At 40.5% G+C, this 26504-nt stretch overlaps 1 protein-coding gene across 3 annotated transcripts in view; it reads right to left on the bottom strand.

The window, feature by feature from the left end:
* The window catches only part of scara5 (scavenger receptor class A, member 5 (putative)), a 189506-nt gene that overhangs the window by 57431 nt on the left and 105571 nt on the right, over positions 1-26504 (bottom strand). For 2 of the 3 annotated variants that reach the window (XM_059513342.1, XM_059513343.1), the window contains exon 4: positions 12071-12256. The exons of the other annotated variant lie outside the window; for it this stretch is intronic. In XM_059513342.1, coding sequence (XP_059369325.1) covers positions 12071-12256 — 186 coding nt within the window. The remainder of the gene's footprint in view (positions 1-12070; positions 12257-26504) is intronic. 3 annotated transcript variants of the gene reach the window in all.

Below are 26504 nucleotides of genomic sequence, written 5' to 3'. Positions count from 1 at the left end.
GCCAAGAAAACATCCCCCACACCATTACACCACCACCACCAGCCTGCATAGTGGTAACAAGGCATCCATGTCCCATGTCCCATCCATGTTCTCATTCTGTTTACGCCAAAATTCTGACTCTACCATCTGAATGTCTAAACAGAAATCGAGAATCATCAGACCAGGCAACATTTTTCCAGTCTTCAACTGTCCAACTTTGGTGAGCTCGTGCAAATTGTAGCCTCTTTTTCCTATTTGTAGTGGAGATGAGTGGTACCCGGTGAGGTCTTCTGCTCTTGTAGGCCATCCGCCTCAAGGTCGTGCGTGTTGTGGCTTCACAAATGCTTTGCTGCATACCTCGGTTGTAACGAGTGGTTATTTCAGTCAAAGTTGCTCTTCTATCAGCTTGAATCAGTCGGCCCATTCTCCTCTGACCTCTAGCATCAACAAGGCATTTTCGCCCACAGGACTGACGCAAACTGGATGTTTTTCCCTTTTCCTACCATTCTTTGTAAACCCTAGAAATGGTTGTGCGTGAAAATCCCAGTAACTGAGTAGATTGTGAAATACTCAGACTGGCCCGTCTGGCACCAATAACCATGTCACGCTCAAAATGGTTTAAATCACCTTTCTTTCCCATTCTGACATTCAGTTTGGAAAACTGAAGTTTTAAACTTAATTTTTATATATAAATGTACACATCACAGACACACACACACATACTATATATATATATATATATATATATTAGTGCTGGCCAACGATTAAATATTTTAATCGCGATTAATCGCAGCATGCGCAAAATTCAATAATGAAATCAAAAGTAGTGTATTGCATAATTTTATACTTTCAAAGTACTGCTGTATGAACAAAAGTGCAATAACATTTGGTTTGTCAAAACTTTAAACAAATAAAGTGTTTTTTTTACAGCAGTTAAAAGTTAGTAGCAGTTAACATTTCTTGTAAATCTTAACTTAAACATTAATGTAATCAAATTAAATATAACATTAGCGTATAAATAAAACATTAAAACATTAATGTTTTATTAAATAAAACATTAACGTTTTGTTTAGTTTGTAAAAAAAAAAAAAAAAATGTCCAGAACCTCAATCCTAACATAACTGGCCCCTTCCGAGCAACAACATCAATCTCCTTTAAGAGACTGAGAATTTCAATCCCAAAAAAAAAAAAAAAAAAACTTTCAGTGATGCAGGTTGAGTGGACAAAATTAACTGCATTTATCCATTCTTCCAACTTTACATTTACTTACTCATCTGCACCAAGCCAGTTGCTAAGACACAAAAGGTCATTCACATTTTCAGATGATAAAGAAACTCTTCATCTATACAATATGACCAGCAAGAGAAAACAACCTTTCACAGGGTACGGATGTTGCAGGTGTGGCCAAGTACTTCTGTGCAATTGAGGCCAGCCTGCTGTGTGAGCCTGCATGTTTGGACCACCACTGTAATGGACAGGCCTCTGTATTGATGGTGGGTTCTGCTCTGTATCGACGCACACCGTTCTCAATTGAGTCTTCCTCGTGTTCAGAATCAGACTCTGATGAAGCAGCCAATAGGGCAAACTTTCTCTTTGATGGCTTTGATGTTGTTGTTTCCACAGGTTGCTCTGCATCAACCCTCTGTTCCTTGAGTTAGTTAGTGACTGAGGCCCACACCTCAACTCTCTCAGCTCTGGGTATACACTTGAGGTTCTTGAATCTCGGGTCCAATGCAGTTGCAATCTTCAGATATGCAAAGTTGGCATTTTCCTTGCGTGTCTCCAGGTCTGTTCTGAATGTAGACTTGAATTTGACCACATAGGCAGGGTCATCATCTGAGCTCTCCATCACCCAAGTGAGATGGCAAAAAGCAGGCAGAACCACAGAGCATGAAACATATTTTTCTCCACCCAGAAGTTCAGTCACATACCTGCAAAAAATCAAACCAATTTCACTCAAATGTTTTGCATTCACTTATACACCCAAAAAACGTCCTCATATCCATGCTTACACACACATACAAACACATTGTTTCTCTCTCACATGCACTCAGACAAGACAGTGAGAAATATATGATGTAAAATATACCTGCAGGGCTCCCGTAGCATTTCCTCTGCAGTTTGTCCATTTCAGCTGTTGTTGGCATGCCAATCTTCGTGTTGTGTGTGGTGAGGACATCCCTGTTCGTTTCCGTTAATTAATTAATGCGTTAACGCAATAAAAACACGTTAACTTGCCCAGCCCTAATATATATATAACTAATATATATATATAATATATATATATAATATATATAATATATATATATTATATATATATATATATATATAAATATATATACTGTGACAGGATGAGCACAACACAGACTCAGTGGGTGTGGCGTCAGGCCTCGGAGAGGCTTTTATTAACAGAAAATCAAATAAAAACAGTGGATAAAAGGTGGCCAAAGGGGAAGAGTGTCCAAAATAAACAGGGGATCTGGTGTCCTCGTCGTGCTGCTGGGTTTGTGTGGGTCGGGCAGTGTTCATGGAGGAAGGGTCCAGGTAAGGGGCGGAGTCCGGCGGCCGCACGCACTCCCCTCTTCGGTCCGGGGCGCGAAGGGCGGCAGGTTCCTCTAGCGGCTGCATCACTCTCGTTGGCCGCGGCGCTGACAGGGGATGGACGGCCTGGCATCGTTACACGTCGGCCGTGTAAGTGGGTGCGGTTCCGATCCGGATCGCAGGTCTGGCAGCTCACGTCTTGGTGGCGCAGGAGTCCCTCAACGCACCCTTCCTGGACCCACAAGGACACCAGTGTGCATGCACGGGGAAGAGACCGGTCTCCCGAGGAGAGGCGCGTTGGGATTTTAAACAGCGGCGGTGATGAGGCTTCATTTCCTTCAGGTGTGCCCCAGTTTTGCCAGATTGAAAATGTCCAAGTATCGTACCAGAAGTTCAAAATTATCGTATTTGGACAACATTTTGACACGACCTGCAAATTACCACAATAGATAACAAGGCATATTGTTGGATGGAAGCAGTGAGACAAAATACTATCCCATTATTTTCAGTGACTGTCTGCGTCGCGGCGCATATTAACACATATTAAAATGATTTTTAACACTTGCTTTGTCGCGTCCAGTGAAGAAGGAATTTAGCTGTTGCTGCTTGGTGCAGTTAACTCCACATCTGAGCCGCTGTCATCGGAATCCTGTGTGTTGCCAGATGTTGAAGGGGTTTTTGCTGTCATGGACCGCAACTAGTGCTCGTTGGCTTTAAAGCAGGGCAGTCTCCTGCATTCTTAACACACCCTCAGGTGCACATAACGCATTTAGAGTGTCTGTAATGAGCCGATTTCTTATATGAGTAAAGAAGCCCTATGACTGCAACTACCATCATTTAAATTTTCATAAAACTCTGAAATTATCATACATTACGGGATTTATTTCATTATTGATCGTAGATCGTACAGAGGTAAAAATTATTGTACAAATACGATAATTATCGTACTTCTGGCAACACTGGTGTGCCCCATCACACGCCGCCAGCCCTGACTCGTCCAGCGCCCCTCCTCTCACACACCCACTCCAGTTGGGAGCCTGGTGAAGGGCGGCGATTTAGGACGGGTTGCCGATGACAATCAGGGAGGAGGCAGCTGACTCGTCACAATATATACACACATACATACTAGAGCTTAAGATCTTTGCCCGAACCCGACGGGACCCGATGGGACCCGACAGGTTCGGTCGGGTTCGGGCTTAATTTATATCATCTTACGCGGGCTCGGCTTGCGCTCCGGTTTGCGAGGTAAACGAGCGGTCATGTGATGTCTTTAGATTAGCGTGAGAAAGATGCGAAAATGGATGCAGAGTAGGTGTAACAGAGTCTTGCCTCTGTGTCACGCTGTCTAGTCTCTGTTTCCCTGGGTGGGCTCACTTCCCCTTCCCCTGGAATCACTAGAATTCCACTAGTCTTTTCCTTTCATCACAGTAATTGCACTCCTGCTAATTGCACCAGGTGCCTTCACTTAATTGTCATTAGTCTCCCAATATTTACCAGTCTTTTCATGTTGTCTTTATGGAGTCCTTACCCTTCGTGATCCCAGTCTTCTCATCCTCCGAGATTCCTCATCTTCCTGTTCTCTTCCTGTCCTTTTCCTGTTTGTTTTATTTTGGATTGTTCTCTGGATTTGACCCTGGCTTGTTTGACTTCGTTTTGGATTATCCCATTAAAATCATACCTGCAGTTGGATCTCTCCCTCTCCTGTGTCTTACTTGGGTTGCGATCATCACAGAAGGACTACAACCATACCGATCCAGCGGTATGTCCTTTCATGTCTCCTCCCCATAGGGTATGGTGGAGTGGAGGGCTAAATATTTAAAGTTAACCTCCCTCCAGCAGGAGGGTAATGATGTGGGGGACATGGCACAGGTGTTCTGGTCCCTGGCTGAGGGTATGGGTTATAATGAGGTGGCCTTAAAGGACTATTTTAATAGCGGGCTGGATGACCCGATTCCACAAGAAGAACTGGCTCAGCTGGACACATATGGGTTCTGGGAATTCGTGTGTTACTTACAGCATCGACTTCCGTGGGATGCCCCAGCCACTTCTGTCTCTTCCGGTGGGATGGCCGCCAGCCCAGCGCCACTGCCCAAGATGGTCGCCAGCCCAGCACTACAGCATAAGGTGGTCACCAACCTAGCGCCACAATGCAAGATGGCCGCCAGCCCAGTGCCACAGCACAAGATGGCCACCAGGCCATCGTCACGACGCAAGATGGCCGCCAGCCCAGCGCCACAGCACAAGATGGCCGCCAGCCCAGGACTACTGCCCAAGATGGCCGTCAGCTCATCGCCACTGCTCAAGATGGCTGCCGGCCCAACGCCACTGCCCAAGATGGCCGCCAGCTCATTGCCACTGCCCAAGATGGCCGCCGACCCATCGCCACTGCCCAAGTTGACTGCCGGTCCACCGCCACTGCCCAAGATGGCCGCCGGTCCTGAGTCGAGTCAGGTTCCCGTTGACCCTCCAGAGTTGAGTCAGGTTCCCGTTGACCCTCCAGAGTTGAGTCAGGTTCTGGTTGACCCTCCAGAGTCGAGTCAGGTTCCCGTGGACCCTCCAGAGTCGAGTCAGGTGCCCGTTGACCCTCCAGAGTTGAGTCAGGTTCCGGTTGACCCTCCAGAGTCGAGTCAGGTGTTTGTGGACCCTCCAGAGTCGAGTCAGGTGCTTGTGGACCCTCCAGAGTCTGGGTTAGTCACCGTTGACCCTCCAGAGTCAGGGTTAGTCACCGTTGACCCTCCAGAGCCAGGGTTAGTCACCGTTGACCTTCCAGAGTCAGGGCTAGTCATTGTTGACCTTCCAGAGTCAAGTCAAGTCACTGGTGATATTCAAGGACAGAGTCAAGTAACTGGTGATCTTCAAGGACAGAGTCAAGTCACTGGTGATCTTCAAGGACAGAGTCAAGTCACTGGGGTTCTTAATGGGAGAATTCAAGTCACCAGTGATCTTCAGGAACAGAGGCAAGTCACCATTGATCTTCATGAACAGAGGCAAGTCACGATTGATCTTCATGAAAAAATACAAGTCACCAATGATCTTCATGAACAAATACAAGTCACCAATGATCTTCATGAACAAAAACAAGTCACCAATAATCTTTGTGAGCAGAGTCAAGTCAGCATTGATCTTCTGGAATCCAGCATAAACACCATGGGATTACCAGAGTCTCGTCACGTCTCTGAGGGAATACCAGAGCCTCCCCACATCTCTGCTGAACTATCAGAGCTTCTCCACGTCTCTGATGAACTACCAGAGCCTCTCCACGTCTCTGCTGAACTACCAAAGCCGTTCCACGTCTCTGCTGAACTACTAGAGTCTCTCCTCGGCTGATCTACCAGAGTCTCTCCTTGCCTCTGCGGAACTTCCACAGTCTCGTCACGTCTCAGTCGAATTCTCTGAGCACCCGACTGATCCTGTTGTGGCCACGGAGGCTACCCTTAACTTGTTCATGTTTTCTGTTTCAGACTTGCCCAACCAGACTTGTCCTCCTGTTTATTCGGCCGCACGGAGGTGGTGGTCTTCTGCTCCACCCTGGGGGGTTTCCGTCCCGACCACATGGTTGTGATGGTCTTCTGCTCCGCCCTGGGGGGTTTCCGTCCCGATCACACGGTTGTGGTGGTCTTCTGCTCCGCCCTAAGGGGTTTCCTTCCCAACCACACGGTTGTGGTGGTCTTCTGCTCCATCTGGGGGGCTGCTGCCTCGACCACACGGATGTGGTGGTCTTCTGCTCCGCCCTGCTGGGCGTCACGTTATGTCCATCTGGACTTGTGTTTTTGTGGTTGTTTTGTTTTGTTCTTTTGTCTGTTCTTCCATCTATGGACCTGGCCCTCCATCCCTCTCCCTGAACCTCCGCCGGTCCACCTCCCTCCTGGGTTTCTTGTCTGTGTCTTTCTTTCTGTTTCCCTTTAAGGACCTGGCGCTCCGTCCCTCCCCTTGATCCTCCGCTGGTCCACCTCCCTCCTAGACTCCTTGTTTTGTGTTGCACTTCTCTTGTCTCTGTTTTCTTCATTTTACCTGGTCCTCTTGTCTCTGTTTCCCCATTTTACCTGGTCCTCTTGTCTCTGTTTTCCCCATTTTACCTGGCCCTCCGTCCCTCCCCCTGGTCCTCCGCCGCTCCACCTCCCTCCTGGTCTCTTTGTGTCTTTGGTCTTCCCTTGGGTTCGGGTGGAGCATCTGGCAGCTGCTCCATGGAGGAGGGGGTAATGTCACGCTGTCTAGTCTCTGTTTCCCTGGGTGTCCACTAGTGGGCTCACTTCCCCTTAGGCACTTCACCGTAGGCACTAGAATTCCACTAGTCGTGTCCTTTCATCACAGTAATTGCACTCCTGCTAATTGCACTAGGTGCCTTCATTTAATTGTCATTAGCCTCCCTATATTTACCAGTCTTTTCATGTTGTCTGTATGGAGTCCTTACCCTTCGTGATCTCAGTCTTCTCATCCTCCGAGACTCCTCATCTTCCTGTTCTCTTCCTGTCCTTTTCCTGTTTGTTTTATTTTGGATTGTTCTCTGGATTTGACGCTGGCTTGTTTGATTTCTTTTTGTATTATCCCATTAAAATCATACCTGCAATTGGATCTCTCCCTCTCCTGTGTCTTACTTGGGTCGCGATTGTCACACTCTGGCAATTACGTTTTGGTTGCACCAGCAACTAAAGCAAAATCTGAGGTGTGGAAAAGTTTTGACCATGTTTATAATGAGAATAATGAGTGAATAATGACGCACCATCAGTGAGCGCAGGTACGCACTGAAGCCATCTACAGTGGATTCAATCATTTTCCAAAAACATGTAGGCTTAGCCTAATCGCTGTGAGTAATAAAGTTTTTTAAAATGAAAACTAAATATTCATTGAGTCTTAAATGCATAATGTGGGCAGAGTATATACGCTAATGTTGGCATTATTATTTTATTAAATGACAGCTGCTAGTGGCGAGGCAAATCCGGCGGAGCCTTTATCTCAATTTCGTTATTGCCAAATACCCATCTTAATTAAAAATTTATCTTAATTTAATTTGTCAAAAAAACAGTTGTTTTTATTGGTGCGTTGGTCTATTTATAGGTTAAATGAGCCTATGTCTAGAGTGCTGAGATGTTACGATGTCACAGAGGACTTATTTTATTTCTTTATTCCAACTTCCAAGTGGTGTAGTTAATAAATTATGTTAAAACATGAATAAATGACTCATTCTTGACAAAAGAGCTGTGTACGTGCATACATTTGAATAATGTCGGGCTGTAAACGGGTTCGGGCTTTTAAAAACCTTTCAATCAAAATGTACTTGTCGGGCTCGGGTCCTGTCGGACCTAACTTTTAAGGCCCGATTACAGCTCTAATACATACAACACACATCCATAAATACATACACACATACAAAGAAAACAAGTAGATAGAATTTAAAAAAGAATACAGAAAGCTAGTGTTGAAGTTTTGTTTTTTTTGTTTTTTTGAAAAACAAACATTTTGAAAATGAATGAAGAGTGCCAGAGGGTCAAGTGTTTGTTTGTTTTGTTTTTAATAATAAAAAAAAAGATAAAATATACAAACCCGATTCCCAAAAAGTTGGGACACATTGTCCAAATAATTTACAAATCTTTTTTGAGATGTGTTGATGCCATTAAATTTAAAATCAACTGATTTTTCCCTTAAAATGATACATTTTCTCAGTTTAAACATCTGATATGTCATAAATGTTGTATTCTGAATAAAATATTGAAATTTGAAACTTCCACATCACTGCATTCTGTTTTTATTCACAATTTGTACAGTGTCCCAACTTTTCTGAAATCGGGTTTGTAGTTGGAATAGAGAGTACTAGAGTTCGAGGGTGAATAAAGATGGAAGAGATGTGTTTTTGGATGTTTCTTGAAGATGCATGTGCATTACTGAGTGTGTTACGTACCCCTTTAAAAAAAGATCTAGGGATGAAAGGGGTGTAACAAATAAACAGTGGAGAGAGACTGAGAGAACTGCCGTCTTCAAGTTCCAGGGCTGACACACAAGAAAGCTCAGTAACACCAGTTTGAGCAGACAAACAGAGGTATTTTATTTAACAGAATGGAAAAAAGATACGTAAGGCTTCAGGAGAGGAAAAGCCAAAACAATAAACAAAAATTTCCTCTAACTAAAGTTTTAAGTATTAACTTACCTATCAAAAGAAAAGAAAGAAGAAAAAAAACACAGATACTTCCCTGACTTCCTCTATAACTCAAAACAGGAGAAAAAGGGTAATTTCTAAAATAAATGACATCCACCTCCCTACAAGAAAATATTCCACTTCCACTTAAGCAGTTAAACAAAAAAACTGAGACACTCTGCTACTCTCAATAACTTCACTTTAACGCTATAGGTGAAGCAATCAACAAACACTTAGGTAGGCAAGAGTTTAAACAAGAGCTTAAATCACAACACTGGAACTGGAAGATGGCAGTTGCAAGGATGGAACACCTCAGCCTCTCACACTGGACTGCAGCTCTTGGGGGTTCTTTTATACTCCAGCCAACAAGCTCAAAACATGAGTCAGGTGGCACTCATTAGCCTGTCAAGCAGAGAGAGCAGGAGGAGTAAAAGAAACAAGATCACAGTCTACACACACATACACAAAAAACCCAATTGTTAATTAAGTCATAGAAGACAGAATAACTTATGTCCCTATGGACGTAACACATGTAAAATATATTTTGCTTTGCAATATAACAATTTTAAAGGTAACAATGTAATTAAAAAGGCAATGGTTGACATACTGTAGTGTACTGTTTGTGTGTATTGCTATTAGATCTTAAATATCAAAGTACAGCTGTGCAATAAAGGCGTTCTATTCTACAAATTCAGTATAACGAAAGTGTGTAATATATTTAACTGATACAGTAATTGTCAGGTAAAATACAATAACAAACATTACAGTATGTCAACCATTGCCTTTTTTATTACATTGTTACCTTTAAAATTGTTATATTGCAAAGCAAAATATATACAGCCCTCTGATCAGCATTAAACTGTAAAAAGGCCTACATCTTAAATCAACTTTAGATGCAGCTTATCTCATCTCTGAAGTTGCTTTTAGATGTAGGCCTATTTACAGTTTAATCCTGATCAGATGACTGTACATGCATTTACATAGCAATTACAACTGTATAATGAAATAATATGAACATTTTTAACAGAAAGATGTAATGACAAAATGAAATGAATGATAGGTCTACTTTATGATACTTATGAAAGTAAAATTGGTGATACTTATAGGTGGTGGTAAGTCACTGTGTTAACAAAGAAGCTTTTTATTCAATCTATTCGTTCAAGATTATGATTCATTCAGGAATAAATTCAAGTGTCTGTCTTTAATAATTGGTCACTGAATTGTCTATTATAATGGGTCTTGTTATAAGCCTAAACAATCAATATTTGACTGAAACTTGTCTATTAATATCTGTTTGCATAAACTTTAACTTTGAAATGTTTCAAATGTTGCCCCGCCTTATACTTCTCAAACCTCGTACTTTCTATGGTATTGTGCTGAAAACACGGAGGAACATTGTGCTTTGCGAGTTACCCATTGCGTGTTGGTAGTGGTGTGTACTACAGATTGCTTTGCCATTTGGTAAACAGTTTTGGTAACAGAATTGCCGACAACTCTGTCTGGCATGCAAACTACGACGAGATGTGACAAGGAAACAATGCGATATCCTGCGTAAGACCAGAGTTCTCACCTGAGACTGGGATTTTTATTAAAAATGGTAGCCCGCAAGAAGCTTGCAATACCAATTTCCTGTGCGCTGATTTGCGGAGAAAACAAGAAAAAGAAAAGAAGCCATTCTTGCTGATATTGTGTTCTATAACTCCTCTCCAAACTCTCCACTGCTCTGTATCTTGCTCTCTCATTGGCTATCGGTCATCGCCTATGTAGTTTTCAGTCAGAACACTTTTTAAACAGCATGATTTTGAATCGCCGACAGGTCCAGATATTTAGCATGCCAAATATGTCATGGGCGTCAGCGACTTGTCGGCGATTCTCTCAGATCGCGTCTTTGCTCATTCACACTGCAGGGTTGTCACTCGCATGAACGAGCACCGATTTGCCTGTGATTTTCTCAAAACCTGCCAGCGAGCCAAAAACTGGGCTAAAATCGTGCAGTCTGAACTCGGCTTAACACTCTTAACACTTAATTGTAGTGTGCACATTATAAGTGTTCGCTTAAAACTTTAGGTTAAAGATGGAAGATGAAAAAAAAAACAGCATTAAATGTAATTTTACAGTAATAAACTGCAATTAATTTACAACAACAGCAGAAAAACAGCTATTTATTGGCAACTGTGTTATTAACAAGTTATTTTCACTGAAATATTGGTGTCCATATAAAGGTCCATAGAAAAAACGTTATGCAAAGTCATGAACTGATAATGAGGGTAAATACTTAACTGTTAGTTTAATGTAGTTTTGTGGTTCACCATTGTGCTGGAGAGTAGAGCCTGTGATTTAGTCAATGATGAGCCACAAACACTGATGTTCTGCTGCTTTATTTAAAGACAGTAAATGTGGAGTTAATGTTAATACAGTGATGATCTCTGGTTTAAGTACTTCATCACATATGTGTACTATATAACAGTGAAGTACAACGATTTGAGTTAAAGTCATGTTTTTTGTTACATTACTTTTATATTACTTCAAGACATATTTTTTTTTTCTCAGTGGACTGAAATAAAATAAGTTCACAGTACTGTCCCTTTATGAATTTGAAACATGATGAGATGTGAATTAAAGGTACATAACAGGCAATCCTGCTTCCAGTAGATTACTGATATTTAACAGCACATTTTTTTTACATTGTGCATTTCACATGCAGCAATTAACTGTAATTTGTTTCGCTGTATTATACTGTAATCTATTTTACAGCAATTAGAATGATTTTAAAGGATTTTATTGGCATCTTTTTTTACTAGTAAAATATTGTAAATTCTACACAAATGTATTTACAGTGCACTAACATTAAAAAAGTGAAATCGCAATAAACCACCCCTTTAAATGTATGCTCCTTTCATGCATTGCCGTCATAGAAATTGCACGTACCAATTAATTGTGCATGCCATTTGAAACATACACAAATACAATACAACTGGAATATTGACAATTAGTGTGTAGTCTGTAATCCTATTGGGAATCCAATACTGAAAATAAAAAAGGCTTAACAACATGACCCCACATCTCATTGTATACTACATATTTTCAATGAAATGTAATGGCAGCATACAGCTGGAGAAAAACATGCTTCAAATACTAGAGTTAATATTTCTTGATCAAGCGAGACTTACATTTAGACTCTAGACTTACTGTCCTTAGCCCCTTCTGTAGTGGTAGTTTATTTTTTTTTTTTTTTTTTTTACAAACTATTATTAACAAATAAGTTTTTGCATACTGTACCCTATATAAAAATAAGACAACTTCCTCTATATACTGCAAAATAAATTAGTAGATGTAATTAGGGTTATTAAAAACATGTTTGACTATCAAGTAAGTATAAATAACTTTCTAGACTCTTCTGCTGCATATTTTGGCGGTTACCTAACAGCATCAGCTGTTCGCTATGATTATGGAAGAGGCTCTCAAGCTTCCAGATGTTCTCCAGAAGGTCACTTTGGGAGGGCAATTGGCTAAGAGATCTCTGCAAGGTCTCAGAGTGCTCTCCCAGACGAGTCACATTCTCCAGCAGTGCCTCTTCCCTCTTTGAGGATGCATGGGATTTTGATACTGGAAAAGGTGAAAAGTAAAAAAAAAATAGTTATTTTATATTGACATTCATGAAACAAATCCCACAACTCTACTTACCTGGGCACAGTTTAATCACTGCAACCAAACTAATACATAACTTGCACTAAACTTAGATAACTACTTAGATAACTAACTAAAATTGTATACTTAAGTACATTTATTCATATGTATACTGTATACTGTACTTTAGTATAAATAAATGTGTGGGACACTATAAATTGGTATACTTAAAGTCTGCTAAATTGAGACAACTAATTCTGTACCAAATGCATTATAATTGTGCAAAAGCAGTGCTGAAGTTCAACTAAAGTTGTATTAAATATACTTGTTTGTGCTAAAGTGGAACTATTCCAAGTGTATTTAAGTACCTTTAAATATCCTTTGTTTTATTTCATTTTTGAAATGCAGAATTCATTCAGCATAAACTTCAAATGTATTTTGGTGACATTATAATTACAATTCAATTAAAAAGAGTATTGAACATACATTAATATTTGACTAATAATAAACTGAGGTTATACTATCCCTTACTTTTAGTGACTTTAAAATGTATTGCAATAGCATTCCAAGTAAACTTGGAGTTTGCTAATGGGACAATTATTGTGTGCTTCTTATACAATAAATAAACCTTTATAAATAAAATGGCCTTTTACTAACACCCAAATATGGAGCCCCGCACATAACATTCAAGAAAAAATAAATAAATCATACGCACGATTTACTAATTCATTCCCTCGATTTGCTAAGTCGTGTACACGATTTATAAATCGAGAGAATGAATTAGTAAATTGTGTGCATGATTTAGCAAATCGAGGGAGCGAAATAGTAAATCGTGCGCATGATTTAGCCTATTTTTTTTTCCTGCATGCCATGTGCGGGGCTCCATACCCCAAGCATACCAGTCAACTCAATTATCCAGAGAACATCAGTGGAACACTGGACACAGACATTTTAACATTGGCTGAGGGAAACACTGCAGACTGGATTCAAACCTGGGTCGCTGCCACACCTGTGCACTCACTTTAAGCACCACCAAAGCAGACATGTGCTGTGATAAACTGCGGTTACTTTGCAGTCATTCTGTACTGTTACAAATACTACTATAAGTAAACAGTTTTTTTTTCCATCAGCGACAGCACAAATTATATGGACTTAAAGACTGTGAATCACCAAAAAAGTCTAAATATAGGCACAGTAAGTGGTGCGTGGAAATAAACATATAGAACACGAAAGTGTTAAACTTGAAGCTGTTAAAGTCAGCGGATACAACATTAAATATCATCTGCAGAATGTTTTGCTTCCCTTTTACCTGACATGATCTGTCACTAACTCTGCAGAAAACAACTGGATAATCCGACATAACATTAGTTCTTGTACATGCACTAAAACACAGACAGTTCTGTTAGTTGGTGAAAGAATGTAAATGTTCAGAACTGCTTATGTTTCAGTGCATGCAGAAGGAATAAACCCAACTGTAACATATCTGCCCATTGTCTCTGCATGCTTCGACTCTCACTGCGCTGCACAAATGTTAATATAAAATGCAATTAAATGTTTTAGTGGTTTGGTAGCGGATTTATTTAAATTGTTTTAATACTTTTGTCACTTTTCATGTATTTAACGTCTTTGGATTTATTTTACATTTTAACTTTTTGTGTAGTTTTGAGTGCTGGACAGAATAATTTTAATAATTTGTTTAATAAATCATAATATTTTGACAGCCCAAAGGTCTGTACATTTCCAAGTGCAACGTTGTCGTTGTTTGTTCGGCAGTCGGGACAATAAAGAACTGTTAATGGAAAGAAAGTGTGTCGGTAGAGGTGCATTGGAGAGTATTGGGAATATATTAAAGTAATAAACCTTCTGATCAAGTTCATGAATTTCTTTCACCATTTCAGATCCTTGACTAGATGTTGTTTACATATCTTTACTTTTGTAAGTATATGTTACCCTGGACCACAAAACCAGTCATAAGTGTCATATACATCATCTGAAAGCTGAATAAATAAGCTTTCTGTCGATGTATGGTTTGTTAGGATAGGACACCATTTGTCTGAATTGCAGCTATATGAAATTTGGAAACTGAGGGTGCAAAAAAAATCAAAATATTGAGAAAATCACCTTAAACGGATAGTTCACTTTGAAATTAAATTTTGGTATGTTTTAGCTTACCTCAAGGGCATCGAAGATGTAGGTGTCTTTATTTCCACAGTGGTTTCAATTTTTATATTTTAAGGTGAAACCGTTCTTGTCTGTCACTCATATAATGCAGGTCTATGGTCACCACCTCAAAGAGCATGCACAGAGAAGTCCAAATTAAACAATTCCCCATCTTAAGTACACATTGATGACCTAAGACACGAAACGAGCGGTTTGTGTGAGAAAACAAACAGTATTTATATAGTTTTTACCTCTTATACACAACCACATCCAAGTGATCTGAGGGGCACGCGTGCTTCCTGGTGTGTGACGTGTGCGCGCCCTGGCTTAGTCTGCACAAGCGCTGGAAGTGATCTCTCGCATGTGTACGTCACTCATTGTTTACTGTTTACCACATGATACGCCACCAATCTGCACTGTCTCAAATATAATGCAGTAATTGTGCAGGGGTGGTGCTAGCGCAGTGGATAAGACACATGTCTTTGGTGTGAGAGACCCAGGTTCAAATCCACTGTGAGACACCAATGTGTCCCTGAGCAAGACACTTAACCCCTAGTTGCTCCAGGTGTGCGACCTCTGACATATGTGGCAATTGTAAGTCGCTTTGGATAAAAGTGTCAGCTAAGTGAATAAATGTAATTGTAATTAATTAATTGGTTTATAATGCACCCTATAATCTTTGCGATCATAATAAAAATACAACACATTACTCACTCTATTGACAGCGTGCCATTGGGTCCCTCTAGCCTTGGACATCGCCTCCAATTTATACGTGTAAAACTAAACGCAAAATGCATAACGCTGCGACTCAACAGCGGAGAAAACCCAGGATCTTCAGTCAGGCAGGTGTGTGATGCGATACTGTCAATGTCCTCGTCGTCTTGTAGTTGTGGCTTTGCTATGTTCCATTTGTGACAACATATGCTCTCCACTTCTGTTGGCATCTCACAAGACTTGCTACTAAAACACCACCAATTTTGAAGAGATCTCTGTCTCTCTGAGGCCTGAAGACGTGCTGCTGCAGTGGATGCTTGCTCCATCGCTCCTGGGTACTTGATCTGTGTATTCTGGTTCAAACAAATATGGTTGTGAAAGAAATTCAATGTTGTCTGTTGATATATCGAAATCGTCTTCCATTGTGATTTCCTGTACGTCTAAATATGTTTAGATCTTCACAGTAAAAGGTAACACGTGCAAGAGATCACTTCCAGCACTTGCGCAGACTAAGCCAGAGCGCGCACACGTCACACACCAGGAAGCGCGAGCTCCCTCAGATTACTTGGACGTGGTTGTGTACAAGAGGTAAAAGCGATATAAATACAGTTCATTTTCTTACACAAACCGCTCGTTTCGTGTCTTAGGTCATCAATGTGTAATTACGATGGGGAATTGTTTAATTTGGACTTCTCTGTGCATGCTCTTTGAGGTGGTGACCATAGACCTGCATTATATGAGTGAGAGACAAGAATGGTTTGACCTAAAAATATCAAAATGGAAAGTACTACGGAAACAAAGACACCTACATCTTGGATGCCTTTGAGGTAAGCTAAAACATACCAAAATTTTATTTGAAAATGAACTATCCCTTTAAAGTTGTCAAAATGAAGTTCTAATGATTATTGGCATAAAAGAAAAATCTATAATTTTGACCCATACAATGTATTTTTGGCTCTTGTTAATATACCAGTGCTACTTAAGACTGTTTTATTTATTTTTTATTTTTTTTAGTCTAAGGCAGGGATAGGCAACTCCAGTCCTGGAGGGCCACTATCCTGCAGAGTTTAGCTCCAACCCTAATTAAACACACCTGAACAAGGCATCAGTGTTTTCGGGATTACTAGACTAGGGCCGCTATGGGGAACACCTCGTCGTGACCCGTGTCTGAAGCATACATTGAAAAAAACACCAACTTGTTGGTCGGCGACAGCCTCCGACGTCACTACCGGCGAGACTATAAATCAGCACCGGGAGAGCACGTCACTATCTTCTTCATCTTCACTGACTGTTTTGTTTGAAGCGTGCATCTGAAAGAACCGGTAAGGGTAAAGATCCGGTAAAGATCGCCTTTCTCTGTTTATCATGGCGACAACTAGCAAGCGTTTAGACGATGTATGCATCCGTGTCTGCGTTATTTGACACCCGATGACACACGCGATCTTTGCGTCATTTGTTTGGGTGAAGAGCACGCACGCGATGTCTTTGAGGAGGCAATCTGCATGCATTGTGAGCATTTTTTCAATGGAAAAAGCTCCGCTCTCGTTCGTCTCTCTTCTGAAAAAAAAAGGCAGCCATTTGCTTAGAAGTGAATGAGCTCGTGAGAATACAGGTGGATCTGTCTGAATGGTTTAAAGAGGGACTTTCCCTTTCGCGCTTGTAAAAAAAAAAATTTAAAAAAGGGCGGCGGATGAGAGAGAGCCTCGGTAGGATGATGTTATATCTTTAACACTTTCTGATACTGAGGTTAGTGCTCTGCTGGGTTTTTACCCAGGAAAAGCAGGAGATATTTGAGGATGGTGAAAAAGCTGAGGCTGAGCCTTCTCAATTCACCTGCCCTGCGTATGTAGAGCTGTTGGAGGTTATTGAGCGAGAATTACCTTTTGACCATAACCCTCCAGCACAGGTGAGCCTTTTATTTCTGCATGATCTCCATACAGAGATTAAAGAGAAATGAAAGATGCCGTTTTCTTCTCGCATCCATTGGTTTCGGCATGAAAGTAATCTGCCGACATCGAGGTAATGCGCCAAACGGCTATGAGGGAGTGCCCCCTGTAGAAAGAGCAAAAAATTTTATAAATAATTTATAAATAATTTTTGTCTGTGAAAATTGTTTCTTTCTGCAGGGGAAACATCCTCTCTTAATTTCCCTCCTTGCCATTTAAGCCCCTTCAGAAAATCATCTCGCTTAAATGGCAAGGCATACGCAGAAGCAGGTCAGGCTGTGGCTTTATTAACACAATGCTGGTGCTTCAAGCATATCAGACTGATCTGCTAAGAGACCTGGATAGAGGCAGGGGCCTTTTTCTGATCTGGTAGCTGAGCTGCGCTGCACCACGGATCTCTCTCCGTGCTACCAAGCAGGGCACCTCCGCCATGGGCAGGACTATGGCGGCCATGGTGGCAGCGGAGAGACATCTGTGGATGAACCTGGCAGACATCGGGAGGAAAGAAAAATGCTTTCTTCTCGATGTTCAGGTTTCGCCTTCTGAGCTTTTCGGTATTTCCGTTGAGACGGCGATTTGAGAAGTTCAGGGAGACGAAGGCGCACTCTGCTGCTTTCGGATCCTTCATTCCACGAAGGTCCAGGTCTGAGCCCGAACAACATAGGGGTCCTGGCCTGTCTCGATCTGAGGATCAAAGACGAGCACAGAAGGCTAGTGTCGCACCTCACGCTCCTCCCCCACCTGCGGGCAGGGGTTAGAGGAATCGTGGGTCACGAGGAGGTAAGCAGAACCTAAGAGGTATGATCTAGACGAGGCAATGTTCTCGTCCAAATCAGAGTGATACCGAGTTATCTACTCATTCCCTTTGGGGATTTTTAACCCTCTGGAGTCTAAGAGGTTATCAGGAGAAAATAGCCTCATAACGCGTATATGCGTTAATCGACTTCAGAGGGTTAACTTCTGCTTTTATCCTGCCCTTCCTAATTCCCCTTTAACCACCAGCTCTCCACCTGATCGAGGTTAGGTGGAAACCTCTCGCATAAGTCTCCTATGCTGGACCTATAATGTTTTTATGGTTCTTTGTTCATAGCAACCACCTGACTGATGGTCCAGACTAAAAGGAGGCGCCCCTTGAGCGGGGCTCCAGCGCAGGAGGGTGGGTGAGTAAATGTAACCCTCTCTGTATATACTTAAGTGTATTTAATTGCTGGTGGATACGTGTCTACTAATAAACTCTGTGAGTTTCCTTTGCAGTGCTCAGTTACATTGTTTACTAAACACTCGCCAGCACCAGCCATCCTGCTTCATGTTCCGGTATTAGACGGCTGAGATCACAGGTTTCTGAGGGAGCCTCCTTGATCATCAGAACTGGCACAGCACTGCAGGGAATTTCATGGATGTCCGGCCAGGTCACCCTGAGGGGTCTCCTGGCCGCTTAGGGGTGCTGTCGTATCTAGCGGGAAGTGGAGGTGCCAGTTACAGAAGTCTTCTTGTATATGCTGCCTCAGGTGATGCTCCCCTCACCCGAGGTGTGTAAAATTGAGCTTGCCTCTCCCGTGAGATTCAGCGCCTCTGCGATGCTTAGGAACCTTTAAGTACACACGCTAAGCTTTGTGTACTTCCTCAAAACCACATGGTGGTAAGTTTGCACGCAAGACTCTGTAAACTTTCTGAAATCTTTTATGATAAGGGTTACGTGCTCCGCTTCATTCCCTTTCTTAAGATGATTAGACCTTGGTTCCTTGGGCTCCATTCAGCCAGTGTGTATTTGTTTATACACCTCAAGCATCGCTTCCCTCAACATGAGGGGCTATTTGGGGGATTCTCGTGGTAATTTAGCAGCGCTCCCCTTTTTCCAAAAAAGGGTCGCCTATGAGTGCGCTACTCTGAGCTCGGAGTTCTTCTCTCATATGAGACTGAGTTCTCTGTTTTTTCCCCAGAGCGCTCCAGTATTGTTTCCATAGATCGAGTTGATGACTCTCAAACATACTGTTTTGAGATACACTATTCCATCTATGAGCTGCTCTATCGGAGTGCCACGAGAGCCCCTCCTTAGAACAGTATTTGAAAATCCATGCTATGGTAAGTGTGCACGTGAAGTCTTTGCACACTTTCTGAAATCCACACTGTGGTAAGTTCGCACTCTAGTATTCTGCATTCTTTCTAAAATCCTATATAATGAGGGTTTCGCGCGGTTGCTTCGTGCCCTTTCTTGAGTTGGTAAAAGCCCCGTTCATCCTGGGCGCCACTTCACTTATGTATCCTCGGATACCTATCTAAACAGGGTGTTGCTACTAGAGAACTGTCGAGACAGCTCTTTCAGCAAGCTTATGCGTAAGTTAGCGGTAGCCCCTGTGTGACAGAAAAGACTTGGTAGAAATGCTAGGTTCTTAGCCTTATCCCTTTAAAGGAATCTTTCCTGATTCCAAGCCTTCAGCTCTACCCTGGGCCGAGGCCCTAACAATTAAGTTGGGTATGTAGCTTAGGCCTTTTGGCCGTAAGGGGTACTGTCACAGACAGCCGTCTAAACATCCCGGGGGCAACTCCCATGGAAATGGTAGAGTTGGTACTTAGTGCTTGCCATGATTCTGGCCTGCATTCCCCTCAGCATGGCGGCGAGGGTATGCTGTTCCCAACAGCGGCCCCTAGAGGACGCAGTTCGAAGTTCCCTCAAAAAGGGAACTGTCTCAGGTTACGTATGTAACCATAGTTCCCTAAGTAGGGAACGAGACACTGCGTCCTCTAGCTCCCTGCCATGCCTCGGACGCAAGCTTCAGATGAAGAAGATAGTGACGTGCTCTCCCGGTGCTGATTTATAGTCGCGCCGGTAGTGACGTAGGAGGCTGTCGCCGGCCAACAAGTTGGTGTTTTTTTCAATGTATGCTTCAGACACGGGTCACGACGAGCTGTTCCCCATAGCCGCCCCTAGAGGACGCAGTGTCTCGTTCCCTACTCAGGGAACTATGGTTACATACGTAACCTGAGACAGTTTTTATGAGGGCTGAAGCTAAACTCTGCAGGATAGTGGCCCTCCAGGACCGGAGTTGCCTATCCCTGGTCTAAGGTCATATATGAATTTAAAGCTACTTTACGACCATGCAAAATTGAAACTATTTGGCATGTGGTTAAATTATTGAAAAAGTAAAGTTCATAACTACACAAAGCATCTTTATGAATCTTTATGAATTATGATTATAATTGTTTGCAACTCAAAACATTTCTTTTTATCCATACTATTTTTATACTCAAGTAGAACTCAAATACAGTGTATTGTATTGTACATTTAATCATAACTACAATAAATTACTGAAGTGTTACTTCAGTATTTAACAAATTAAATTGTTTTATTTGCAAATCACCCATTGATGCATTTGTGCTGTAGGCAAAAGTTGTGTTTGGAAACTCTACACTTAGAGCACCTGTTAGGAAAAACATACTGGATGTTTCAATTCATATACCTCACATTTTCTTTGGTTTGCCCAAAAAAAGAAAGTCTCATCTTAAAAAACAAAAAAATAAATAAATTACACAGCATCATCTTAAAATAATTTAATCATTCTCAGATTTAATTTAGTCTTTAGCTGCAATGAGTTTCTAGGCTCTAAAGGTTTCTTCTGAAAAAATGTGCCAAATCTGAAACACAGATTCCCAATAATGTGCAATCTACTGAGTTCAGATGTTTAGAAGAAGTACAGTAAAACTGATTGTTGGTGAATTTCAGAGCTCCATAAATATAAGGTGAGGAGAACATATTGTTCACTGAACATATTGCAGCCTATATTTAGGGTCGATGTTAAAATAACATTATTAAAATACTTAATACATTTTGAAGGGGTGAAGGAACAAACAAATATCAATACACAGTATGTGATATTGCTTTTTGTGCCATAGTCTTAGGTGAGAACTCCTACAACTTAAATTATAGTACAACATACAATGCAAACAATCCCCACAGACATACACTGTATGGCCTTCATACAGCTACAGGAACATAAGATGTGTTGCTTCATTCATCCCTTATTGACTCTAGTTGTTGGGATGAGTGAGCATGGACATGTCATTGGGGTTATGAAGTGGTGTCCTCTTTCAAAGGTTACGTCCAAGTTAGTTTATATAGAGTAAGTATGTATGTAAAAATCACTTTTAACAAGTTTTAAAGGTAGTAGATGGAATTAAGAACCCAGTCAGTGTACTTTATTAAATATAAATTTATATATTTCATCCTTCCCCAAATGCATTTGTAAAAAGTATAGTATTTTACAAATGAATTTGTGTAGCACTAAGTTTGTGCTTGATGAAAGCATGAAATAACTACATTTAGAATGTATTTTCAGTTTATATAGACATGTCAGTCTATTTATAGAATACTTTACATGAAATAAATATATTTTAAATACAATTAAGTATATTTATTTTTCACTATAGTAGCACTGACCTCACAACCTCACCTAACATACTATTTTATGCGAGATGATACTACCTTAACATTTAAATAGTCTTCTTAAGTTATTGTTGTTATTGTCTAGATTTGTGTACATGCTCAATGCACAGACAGGCTCTCGCACCAGAGAGAGAGAGACAGAGAGAGAGAGGAGTCTAGAAGCAGAAACACCTGCAGCCCCCCAATCCCAGAAACCCTTCCGAAAAACAGTACAGCTACGACCCCAGCTGAGAAACAGCCAGTGAAAACAAAGGCTGACATTGGCATTTTCTTGGATTCCAAGGGGAAGTTCATATAAGGAGAAAGACTGATAAGTTTCCAGGCCGTAAAACAACAAAACTCTGGTGCGAGGGTTTTGGCACGCCCTCACATATCATCATACACACAGGCAGTGTTGGGAAGGTTACTTTGGAAATGTAATAGGTTACAGATTACAAGTTACCCTGTTTAAAATGTAATAGTAGTGTAACTTTTTCAATTACTTTATTAAAGTAATGTAACTAATTACTTTTGAGTACTTTTTGATTACTTTTTTTTAATTAAAGAATAATAAATAAAAGCATATACATCAACTTAAATACAGTTATCTAATAAGCATGTGACGTATTCTGTGTAATAAACTCCTGAAACATTGGTGTTTTTTTTTAAACTGCTGTCTCTTTGTATATGGTGATAGTTTTCTCAAAATAAGTAAAATGCACATGAAGTGACACAAAGCAGTTCTAGAAATTATGTTTATGTGCTCGTGTACTCCTATATTGAGGCGGCAGAGGTTGAAAACACTGCGAGCTTCAGCAGGCCTATGTGTAGTAAATGAAACCATGTCTTTGCCATTCATTTACAGCAGGGGCGGACTGGAAAAAAATTCGGACTGGAAAATTCAAACTCATACAAACAAATTCATGGACAAAACTATTTTTTGTATGGACCTGACATAAAAAAAGGTTTAAATCTTTAATTTGGGGACATGCTAAATAATTAAAAGTTCTCTCCTGAACTGCACCTTCACTTCCATTTTTCTCTCCAGTCTCTTTATTTTGCCCTGTTATCCATCTCTCTCATGACTTTAATACTCAAGATTGAACAAAACTATACTTTACAATACAATACTCTACAATACTACAATATCTTTATAGAAAATCCTAATACTGTACACGAGTCATGTTTTTCCCTTACAAAAATTAACCTTGCTTTTATTAGCCTATATAAATGTAAAATAACCTTGTTTTGTTTTTGTTAGTTTTTTTTGCAAATGGATTTGTATTTATTTTTAAATAAATACATTTGTAAAATAATTTTACATTTTTGGTTACCACATTTAAACAATAGTAACCATTTTCTCTGGATTTATAGTTAAATATTAAAATGTTAATTTTCGTATGGGTTGTGTTGTTGTCTGTCGTAGCTCCCCCTAAACCTATAAAAAAAATCGGAATTTTTTTCAGCTAAATTACTACTATAACATTACAACAGATAATAATGATGTCCTTTATATAGTATTTTGAGTGATGACTGGTGAGCAACGTGCTGCTGCTTGATTAAATAAAATAAAATAAAAAAAGACAAAAAAAAGCATCTTTACAGATGAAACTGACCTGAAACCCTGAACAGTAGTTCTGCTTCTCTGCTCCAGCTGTGCGCTTCCACAGTGCACTTTATTCTCTCTCTCTCTCTCTCTCTCTCTCTCTCTCTCTCTCTCTCTAGCATTGATTACTCCGAGTCTGATCCAAACCGTTTGGCGGAGGCGCGGAGAGCGCGCGAGTCATGACTAACAATTCATGACTTATTAGAGATTTAATTATCAAATGGCGGATTCGCAAATGATCGCTTTAGTACATTCGGCAGGCAATTATACAATAATGATATTAAATAGCGGGGCAAAATCGGCTGCCAGGCCACCGGGAATTGTCCCGGTTCTCCCGGTGTCCAGTCCGCGCCTGATTTCCACAGACACGCAGAATGTGCAAGTCATATATTGCATTTTTGGGGCTTTATATTCACAGACACTAGTCCATGTCATGTTTTGATTCAAGTGTACTGACCTACTTTTGATTTAGTCATCCAAAATGTGGCATATTCCGTCCGCGTTAGGCATTCCGTTTTTATGACTGGATTCTACGAACCAGACTGTATTTCCGCATCCCGGAAATTATTAGGGCGGTATGTCTCAGAATAGTCAGTGCAATTTGGGAAAGAAATCAGTTAAATCTGTATGTGGATGTGTGTAAATATTCAAATGTAATCCCCTTTGTAATCGTTAAAAATTTCATAAGTAACTGTAATTTAATTACTCATTTTTTCATAGTAACTGTAACTAATTACAGTTACAATAATTTTGTAATTAAATTACATAACGCCGTTACATGTAACTAGTTACTCCCCAACACTGGTCACAGTGCTGTTCATGATGGTGAGTGGGGGGAGTGCAGGGGGGTTTGACTCGAATCTGTCCCTTAATGAGGTTGATGACTGTAGTGTCATCTGCAAACTTCAGGAGCTTGACAGAGGGGGATTAACAAGTGTAGAAGCACCTAATCCCGATCAAAAGCCTAAAACAGATATTTCCTGAAAAGTTATATCTCAATTCTGATTGGTTGATTGTAATGTTGTTCCAGGATCAACAAGGATGTTGATCCAGGAAAATGTTGTACTTGGTGAAATCATGCTCACCGTGTGAGCAGCAACCTGCAAAAGTTATTCTGTAGCATAATAAATGCTCGACAATTAGACTTCATCACCACACACAATGTACTGAGCAGAATTGGATTACGGTATCATATCAGATCTGACCACATCTATACATAACATACTCTAATTGAAAAACATGTTAACAAAGATAAAGGTAAAACATATGGATGCTTTATTGACTTTAAAAAAGCTTTTGATTCAATTTGGCACCAATAACTATTTTACAAAATTATAGAAAGTGTCATAGGATGTAAAACCTATGACCTTATCAAATCAATGTAAACTTAAAAAAATGTGGCGTAAAAATCAGCACCAGTATGTAGAGTCTACTATGCAATAAAACAGCAATGTCCTATAGAAATCCCAATTAGAATTTGGCTGAAAATGTTAGAATCAGTTACTTAGCCCATTCCCCAGAGAAATCCAAATCAATATTTCACCAAACGGAAAAAATCGTCCAATTGAAACCCTGCATTCAGATCTCTGTAAAAATATATTGCACGTGCGTCAGCACACAGGATAAGGTCTTTGAGAAACTTATAAAAAACAATACGTGCCTCGGCCTGAATTTTTCACTCTGCAACTGGATTCTTGATTTCCTCACCGGCATACCTCAAGTGGTGAAAGTAGGTCAGTTCACCTCCAACTCCAATCACCCTGAACGTAGGAGCAGACATAACTGTGTGTCTTCCCACAGCTCCACATTTATTATCAAATTTGCTGATGGTACTGTGGTTCTGGGCCTCATTTCCAGCAATAATGAATCCACATAATTGGTAGAGAAACTCACATCATGGTGCCAGGACAATTGTCTCTTTATGAATGTGAGCTGATTGTGGACTTCAGGAAGAGACAGCAGTGGCCCTATACTCCTCTTATGATCATTGGGACCCCTGTAGAGAGGGTGAGCAGCTTCAAGTACCTTGGTGTAAACATCTCAGAGGACCTGACTTGGACTACCCACATTTAAACACAGGTTAGTAAAGCCAGGCAAAGACTGTACCATCTACGACAGCTGAGGAAATTCCAGGTTTCACCAGCAATCCTGAAAACTTTCTATTCAGGAGCCATAAAAAGTGTATTGACTCAGTGTATCTCAGTGTGGTATGGGAACAGCTCTAGTGAAGACTGCAAAGCCCTGCAGAGAGTTGTGCGCTTAGCTGAGCACATCTCAGGGTCTGCTCTACCCTATCCAGCAGGACATCTACCTCAAATGCTGAAAATGCAGAGCTGTTAAAATCATTAAGGACTCTATAACCACCCTGGTAAATGTCTTTTCATCGGACTGCCATCTGATAAGCTCTTCCGTAGCTTGAAGGCAAAAACCGAGAGACTTAGGAGGAGCTTCTTCCCCCAGGCCATCAGGCTCCTAAACTCAAACTCAGTCTCTCATGACTTCACTTAATTATCAGTAAGATACTTAATATACTTGAATTGTCACTAGCACAAAGCATTTTCTATCATTTGTTCATTTTTTACTATTTTTTTTATTACCTCTATTGCTGCTATGCAAATAGCCTGTACAACCTTTTGCACATTCTTCTCTTGTACATTCCTGCTCATAATATTTATTAAGTCTACAGTATACTGTCCTGCACATTTTAGTTTATACTTTTTTATCTGACTTTTTTCATACCATATTTATATATAATTGTCTTGTGTTTGTATTATTTAATAATTGCACTGTCCATGGAGTGGACCTGACTTACATTTCACTGCTGGTAATATGCTCTCCATATAACAATGTATGTGTCAAATAAAAATCTGGAATATGGAATGTAAAAAAGAAAAAAAAAAAATCACATGAGCTATAAAAGCAGTCAGTTATGTCTATTAAGGTAAACAGCTGGGAAAGAAATTGCATGTTTATATTAGATCTGTGTGGCAGTAGCATAATATACAGCAAACAAAATCAATAAATCCACTGCTCTCTTGTCTCCTCGGAGGCTGGGACTCTAAACAGTGTTCTGTGCTTGTCAGTGCAGCCAAAGGCAGAATTGTTAGCATGCTCTGCTTGAACTTTCACCATGGTGTTAGAACTGGTAGACCATTGGCAACTCAGTGGTGGGAAACGTTCTACTGTGCATGGATACGTGCAGATTTAAAAATATTTACTGGGTTGTTCGTTTTCATGGTTGGTAGATGACCCGAGTTTAGCACTTAAACAGAAAAATTCAGATTTTCATATGATGTCACTTTTAATAATAAAACAAATTTACTGTTAGATTTCATATTTAAGAAACCTTAAATGTATTTTCTCTTATAAAATCTCCATTAA

This window comes from Carassius carassius, chromosome 27 (assembly GCF_963082965.1).
Source record: "Carassius carassius chromosome 27, fCarCar2.1, whole genome shotgun sequence".
In the NCBI taxonomy this organism is placed as follows: domain Eukaryota; kingdom Metazoa; phylum Chordata; class Actinopteri; order Cypriniformes; family Cyprinidae; genus Carassius; species Carassius carassius.
Note: the sequence above shows the minus strand (reverse complement) of the source record. Positions and strands in the feature narration are given on the sequence as shown.